Source organism: Helobdella robusta (assembly GCF_000326865.2).
Source record: "Helobdella robusta unplaced genomic scaffold HELROscaffold_32, whole genome shotgun sequence".
NCBI lineage: Eukaryota > Metazoa > Annelida > Clitellata > Rhynchobdellida > Glossiphoniidae > Helobdella > Helobdella robusta.
Window position 1 is genome coordinate 354784 of NW_008704589.1, and position 8990 is coordinate 363773.

General features: G+C 32.3%; 1 protein-coding gene across 1 annotated transcript; it reads right to left on the reverse strand.

Moving 5' to 3' along the window:
- Positions 1-3751: 3751 nt before the first annotated feature.
- Positions 3752-6107, reverse strand: HELRODRAFT_175049 (hypothetical protein; the record flags this gene model as incomplete). The annotated part of the gene is made up of 3 exons (XM_009022489.1): positions 3752-3924; positions 4604-4716; positions 5974-6107. The coding sequence occupies 3 exons, from the start codon at positions 6105-6107 to the stop codon at positions 3752-3754; spliced, it is 420 nt and encodes a 139-aa protein (XP_009020737.1).
- Positions 6108-8990: the final 2883 nt, after the last annotated feature.

The following is an 8990-nucleotide window of genomic DNA, read 5'->3' on the forward strand; positions in this document are numbered from 1 at the left end:
TATGAGAGAGAGAGAAAGAGAGAGAGAGAGAGAGAGAGAGAGAGAGAGAGAAAGAAAGAGAAAGAGAGAATAATTAAGATAGGGAGAGGCAATCAATACAGTGGATTCACGTGTCTTGTTCAGCTTGTGAAATGATTATGATGGCAACCAGGTGTATCCATACAATTATGCCAGTGCATACAAATTTACAAATATCGATGTAAAACTATCCATCAATCTTTGCACAGAGGTACGTAATTTTATTCATTCGTTCATTCATTCACTCACCCATTCATTCAATCATTCATTCATTTATTCATTCAATTTTTCATTCATTAATTCATTCGTTTATTCGTTTATTCATTCATTTATCCATCCATTTTATCTAAAGCATTTTTCAAATACATTCAATAAGTAAATCCATATGTTTATTCAGCGCTCTTCTTGCACAATCTTCTTTCTTCCTTTAGTAGTATTTTTTGTGCGTGCATGCGTTGTTGTTGCGTTGCAGCAGCAGTTGCACTATCAATTGGTCCATTGAGTTTCTTATTACATCCACTTTATTTTTAACTACTTCCAATTTGTGTGTTATTTTCAAGCCACATTCATTCAACGGGATGAGATAAGATAGAAATGTGCTCGGTTTAATTGAACTCTGCACTAATTAAAACAACAACCGTGTTAGTCTTGCAAGTTCGAAGTATTTTTAAGTTAAATTTGTTATCTATAGAATAAAATTAAAAATATTTTGGGCGAATGAATTTTTAAATAATTGTCATGCATGTATATGTTTTACAAACGCTCATAACAGCCCATTCAACTCAATTAAAATTCAGAGAACGTTACGTTCAAGATGTTTAATAAAATTACGCTAGCTGATTAATTGACTGGCGAATTGAGATTATCATCTTCAAAGTTTTCAACACCGAGACATCAAAATTCGAGGATGTGTTGCCTTAGAGCAATTACAAGTTATTTCAGTTGGACTTAAAAATAAAGAATTTGCGTTTCATGGATGAACATTTTTATCATCATGAGGAAAAAGTAAAATTACAGAAACTAAAAATAACTTCAAACACCTACCTTCTTAATCTCACGCAAGTACGTACAGGCATCGTAATTATTATTACTGAAACAAAATTTCAAACGCAACTTCTTTGCACGGAATAAACCGGCCTTGGGCAATTTCTCGACAATAAATTGCAAAAACGAACCACACCAAGCTCATTCTCGTTCATGTGACTCCTGATTGAGTCATGATGTGACGGGTGAGGCATTGATGTACTGGATTTGAGTGTTTTGTTTTGTGATTATTTGATGCCAGCAGGGCAGACCAGCTACCCACATCAGAGACTTTATGTAAATTTTAATTTCTATAAGGTTTGAGCTTTTAAGAACAGTACAAGTCTACAATTCCTGATAAAAAACATGTGTGTACTTTTATTCAAAACATAGAAAATTGTTACCAAAAATGTTACAATGTTATCTATCAAATACAAACAATCTCAAAAGTGTCATCTATTAAATAACCTTTTATTTCAAACTCAATTTATCTTCAAACAAAAATTGAACTAAATCATTTAATCGCGGAGATGTACCAAAGTTTCTTGAAACAAACTGGATGCCCCTTGCCTACTCAATGAAACACGAGGGGCAACAACAAACTCAATGCAAAGCATGATAGACAGAACAGATATATACAATTGATAGGTAGGCCTACAAATTCCAAACTCTAAATATTATTCTCACCTCATCTCAACCATTCACACATTGTTGTGTTACATTTCGTGAAATGTTTCCGGTACACTCACATGCACACGCACATACATGACTCATCATTACACATCAACACGTCTTTCCAGCCCTCATTCCAAGCAATGGATGAATATTATTCATATTATTTAATTTCAACCTATATCAAAAGTCAGTGCACTCACATGGAGGTATACTATATATACTATACATATATAAGCATAACCATCTGATATATAATATATATATATATATATATAATTATTTATATTATTATTTAATTATTATATTATTGATAAAAATCACAGCATGTTCCGCGTTAGTTAACCGTGTATCAATTCGAAGATGGTATAGGAATAGCGAAAAAAGCTTTCTTGTTCTATCATGCTTAAAATGAATAAAAATTTTGGTTTTGAACTGAAGAAACATGACAACGATTCACGACCTACCGCTAGAAAAATCGAAAAATTAAACAGGAAGCTAACTAACGCGGAACATGCTGTGATTTTTATCAATAAGTACATTTCTGACAGTCTTAATCCTATATATATTATATATATATATATATATATATATATATATATATGACGCTTTTGATGACAAATCAACTATTTTCCCCCATATATACATGTATTAGTGTGTATGTGTGAGGTGTGTGTGTTTAAGTGTGTGGTGTGTTTGTGTGTGTTGTGTAAACCTTCATACATTTATGTAATATATGTGTGCTCACAGATACGTTATAATGAAGTAGTGAACACTTATATGGGATGCGAATGAATGAATGAATGAATGAATGAATAAATGAATGAATGAATGAATGAATGAATGAATGAATGAATGAATGAATGAATGAATGAATGAATGAATGAATGAATGAATGAATGACAATATGAATGAATGAATGAATGAATGAATGAATGAATGAATGAATGAATGAATGAATGAATGAATGAATGAATGAATGAATGAATGAATGAATGAATGAATGAATGAATGAATGAATGAATGAATGAATGAATGAATGAATGAATGAATGAATGAATGAATGAATGAATGAATGAATGAATGAATGAATGAATGAATGAATGAATGAATGAATGAATGAATGAATGAATGAATGAATGAATGAATGAATGAATGAATGAATGAATGAATGAATGAATGAATGAATGAATGAATGAATGAATGAATGAATGAATGAATGAATGAATGAATGAATGAATGAACAGTTAATGACAATGGATGAGGGTGAAGTTTATCTTCCAGATAAAAAGATAAAAAGTACATAAATTTGAAAGTAATAATTTTTGAGAAAAAAAATAACCTACAATGCACACATACACACATGCACGCACGCACGCATACACACACACGCACGCACGCACACACACACACGCACGCACGTAGATACATATTTATGAGAGAATGATGCTATTTGTTAATTGCGGAGTTCCAGCACGGCACGATGGAAGCGGAGATCATTGGTGGGCCATAAACAAACGCTGCCGAACGCTGACACGGATTGCGTAATACATGTTTACAGTGCAATAAATATCCACAACTTGAATGATAAGAGTTCGCAAGGTGATTACAAATTAATTAACGGTAATAAAAAGTACATAAATTTGAAAGTAAGATTTTTATTTATAAAATCAAAAAAGAATAAAAATAATTCAAACGACTTTGCTAAAATTATCAAGTCTAAAATATAATTTAATTGCATCTTGAAACATCCTTGATGGTTAAAAATAACGACACTGTTTAAATTTAATAATAAAAGGAGAAGGAATAAAACATTTTTTCTCCTGAAACAAACAGCAAACACGGAAGCGTGTCTGTAACCAACAACCTCCATACCAACAACCAAACAAATAACATTAACATTAACGAGTTGATACAAAAAAAACAGCAACAGCAGCGGCAACAACAACAACAATGAAATAATGAAAGGAAGAACTCCACCGACAAGAATGAGAGTATTAAATTATGGGTATGTTGTCTTTTTAAAATGTTTATCGATCTAAGACGATTTATCCTGGCCAAAACATTGCAAACAAAGCAGAGTGCTGATGAAAATCAATATATTCAATGCATCCCATCGAGGCACACTCCACTCTGCATTCCACGTTCTCCTGCCTGTCACGCTTCCGATGGAATATATGCATGCTTCTTCTTCGGAACGCGAGTTGTGGCCTGGGGTTGTACACAAAAATGTACATACGCCTGTACTGTATATACGTATGCGTTGATACGCTAAACACCTCAAGACAGATGATGTGTACACTAGTGTACAAATTGGACAAAAACATCATCGGTTTTCTTGCATGTACAAATTTTACCAGTGCACACTTATGTACGTGTTTATGTTTACGCGTGCCTTGTGTACTGTTCTTTGAAATGTATTCAGGCAGTTGAAAAGATGTTCATTTCTAATGTTTCCCCACAATGTTTATGTGTGTTAAGGTTTATGCGTGTTAATGTTGACGTATTTCTAAACCGCGATAAGAAGCGCGTACGAATGGAAGTACGCCTGCATCAGTGTGCGTGCATCGTAAATAAACAGGGTATGATTAATAAATGAGAAAAGTAATGTATGATGAGCGACAATGACATCAAAAAAGCTTTCCAATAATTCCATGCTTCCAAAATTGGATAATCCATCAGTCTCAGGAAGGACATCGCAACACAACAACGTCATATTTCGTGACGTCACAACAACAACAACAACATTTCACCACTTGACGTCAGACCATTCTCACTATACACCGCAACATTTTACACACTATCGAAGCATTTCATGCAAAATGAAAACATCTCGTCACGTGACATGAAAAGATTTCGTCACGTGACATGACATGAAAGATCATCTGACCTTCGTAAAAGATTCTGTCTTTGATGGGCACGTTGGCCACTTGCATCATGGTGTTGATATCCTTCTCCGTCAGGTTCAGACCCACTTCCTTCATTGTTTCTTGCAATTCGTGCCTGCGCGTGTGTGAATTGTTACCAGTGAATTGTTACCAGTGAATTGTTACCAGTGAATTGTTACCAGTGAATTGTTACCAGTGAATTGTTACCAGTGAATTGTTACCAGTGAATTGTTACCAGTGAATTGTTACCAGGGAATTGATTCAAGTGAATTATTATCGGATGCATTGTCATCATGTGAATTGTTATCATCACATGCATTGTCATCGCGTGAATTAAACAATGTTATTTTGCGCATTATTATTTCCCAACACTTAAGAATCTCCTATGAAAATGAACGATGACTGACTTTATATCAGAGTATTTCTTCAACAGTGTTTAAACTATTCGAACCACAAATGTTATTTGAAATTTTTACAGAAACAATTAATGAAGCATTTCATGTAGTAGGATAAAGTTAAAAATGCGCTAAAGTCAGCTGAGTGGCAAAAACTTTTCAAGAAATATAATTTATTTTTTTATGGGTTCAACGTTTTTTAAAAAGCATTTGTTATACCTACCAAGGCTGTTTTATGTTTCGGCTGATGAAATTTTTTAGAAATTTTGTAATTCCCTCATCTGATTGGAGAATGTTTCTATTGAGAAATGAAATGGCATCTACATTATTAAATTTTTATGAAAAACGATCGAAATTCATTAAATCATTTGTTTGTTTGCTGACTTTAATTAAATTTTTAATTCTTTCAATCTTTCATTTTTTTGCTATCTCACTCACTCCTTCACGCAATCAGCTACTGTTTCTGTAAACATCGTCAGAGGAACCAAAATTGTAATAATATTGTTGTAACTCTTCGAACGCTCGTTACCACCGACACCAATGTTATAACTTCAGGCATCTATATCCATTCATATTTCCAACACCAGTGTTGTAGCTTCCAACGATCGTCAAGTTATCGTTATTCCGTAGGTTCAAGATTTCCGAACACAACAGCTTCAAACGCAAACTTGGTTGAACATTCATTCCAATGGCAACAGTAATAAAAAACTAAATTAATTCAAATATTTACATAAATCACAATTACAATTTCTCTTCAGACTTCGCTACTCACACACTGCACAGCGTGTCTTGTATAGCCAACAGTAGAACGAATTAAAAATAAAAGCAGAAAACATTTCAAACAAATGACAAAAAATTAAACAAGCAGACGACAATTACGATTTCAACTTAAAGAAACATCAAAGAAATAAAGATCTTATCACAAATTATAATTTTAATTTCCAAAACTTGAAATCATAAAACCATAATGCTTTCACCTGTCAATGTAACCATTGTGGTCTTTGTCCAGCGCATCAAATAACCTTCTGACCTCAGCCTCTGTGGCCCTCTTGTTCGAATGTTGGGAGTCGGGGAAGGGTGGATCGTAGGATGAACTCTTCCATTTAGACATCTTTACAGCGTGGTTCAAGTCTCTGCTGAGTTTGTCGTGAATAATTATTATTATTATTATTATTATTATTATTATTATTATTATTATTATTATTATTATTATTATTATAGCCAATCAAATGAGCATCAATGTCTTAAGACAATGTTATTACAGCATTAGTATTAGTTTTATTACTGCTGTGGTTGACCCGCAAAATATAAACGCTTGCGTTCGTTTAACCTGACCTTCTCGTTGCTCTTACTGTTGTGGTGATTTTGTTTCGTCTCACTAACTAAGCAACGAATCTATGGCGATTTGGTCGAACTCTTCGAATGATTAACGCAAAAACAGATAAATTGTTTTAAAATATTAACAGTAATGTTAATGATGATAATAACATAGCTGTTAGTGAATTTTTTAAAATATGAATTTAACAATTCATGAATGAGACTATGGTCATTTTATAAGCTGAAGTCTTCAATAATTTTATTAAAAACGGTTTTAATACCATGACAAAATTGAAATTTCTAATGTTGTCAGCAAAAGTTTACTTGCTTTGTTATATCCAAAAAAGTGTTTCAGCAGTGAATCCGTTTGATTTTTCTTCTTCTTGTTTCAAAAAGTCTGTCAAAAATAAAAAAAAACTAATATTTATTATATGTTTAACTAATAAATTTAAATCATATATCGTAATTATCAAAATTAAAAATAAATCAAAGTTGAAAGAAAATTATGAAGAAAATATTTTTTATTGGTGTTCGTAACCGAATCTACCACAACTATTTGGCTTCAATGTTTTAATATGAATAATCCACTATTAAAAATTATTTGTTAAATAATAAAAATAATGCAGGAGTTTTTGTTAGAATACTTAATAATCATATCATGATGGTACCACGATGATATCATGAAGATATCATGAGGATATCATCTCAATATCATCATGGTACTAGCATCTCATTCATTATTCATTTTTATATCATTTAAATCTTGCAGTAGCCATTCATCATCATGTATTTTTTTAATGGAATTTTCTTTCAACGTTACTTCAAACAGTAGCTAAAGAGTAGTAGTATTACAATAAAAAATGTAAATATAAAATGAAAAAATTGTTGCTAATGTAAAAATTAAAAAGATACAACATTTGTAAACTTTAATATTCTCTCAAAAACTAAACATTAACGTATATTAATATCATTATTCTAATGTAAAAGAACCAAGCTAAAATGAAACAAATTATTTCGTTTCAAAGCCCAACGTAGCATGTATAACGTTCGAATTTAAAATTGAAACATTTTAAATAAATTACATCAGATATGAGACGCGGAAATAAAATTTCAATGATAAAAAATTGAGATGAGGTATACCTACGTCTGGGCGAACACGCAAACAAATTGAAGACTAAATTATTAAAAAAGAACGTTTATACGATCATTAATTTCAACAACTAATTCAGTATTTATTAATTTTAACTATCATTTGCCAACCAAGTAAAATAGTATATTGATACACGTTTGTTAAAAGTTGCGTGTAAAATTACCGAACAAGACAAATGGATCGAAAAAAAATTGTTAAAGTTCTTGAAATGCAACTCAAAAGTTTCAATAGTTAATGAAATAATCCGTTTTATGCATCATAAGATAAACAAATTTTGCAACAAAATGGAAAAAATGTGGGTGTGTTTGAAATGGGAGTCATTTGGGAAGGATTCCATGTTTAGATGCGCTGATTAAAACTAAATTGCTCAAATAGAGATTTATCGGGGAAACTGTATTAACATTCAGCCAAATGTAGCAGGGAAAGAGACGTTTCTTTTCAAATAATTCACCTAATATCTTGAGATCAAATCGTTAGGTGTTTAACATGAATTTGAATTCAATAAAAAAAAGAAGATACAAATAATCATAAAATATGAACAGATGTAAAAACAAACGCCGATCAAAAACAGTTGAAAAAATAGATGAATTCAAAAACAGCAACAAAAGCAAACAAAAAATAAAAGAAAAAATCAGAAAGGGAATTCACGTTAAAATTATATAGGAGTTTTCCCAGGAAGTTTTGATACATAATTGTGTCCTTTGTATGACGTCGTTCGTGACGTATGACATGCCTTTACTTCCATCTGCGTATTTTTAGATGTGACGTGTGTGGGTGTATGCGTGAGTTTGTGTACGTGCATGTAGGCGTCAATTCTCAAACATCCGTGTACGTGTTGTGTGTGCACTCAAAAATAAAAATGAATGACTGTGTGGGTAATTCGAATTTAATTTAAAATACCCCAAGTCTATAAGTGTACTACATGTTGCTACGTTTGGGTGTTTAATCAGATTGCTGCTGTGTCAATCGGTTAATGTGTGTGTTCTACACGTGTGCGTGTGTGTGTGCGTGCGTGCGTATGTGTGTGATTAATCAAGTATTTGTGTATGTGTTAATGTTTGTGCATGTTTTTTTTAATGTGTGTGCATATCTGTTAATGTGTCTGCTGTGTGTGTGTTCATTTATACCTCGTTTTTAAAGAAGACTTGCATAATTACTTAGTGAATTTTTTTAAACGATGTAGAGCTTAATTTTTGAGATACGATGGGGACCCGCGTGCAATCCCTCGTTATAAGACGGGCACGCCTGCACTCCGCAATACGTACACGGCGTATTATTTGTCATTAATTTGATGACGTCATCATTATCCTTGCTAATAACATCATTAAGCATAGAGGAAGTTATGGTATTGATTGTGATTGCAATTTTAATAATGTCTGTAAATAGCTATGATGGTGGTGATAATGATGTTAAAAATGATGATGATGATGATGATGGCGGTGGTGATGATGATGATGATGACGGTCACTGTGAATGTGAAGAGGGAATGAAAGTGACGATGTTGATGGGAGTGGAAACAATGATGGT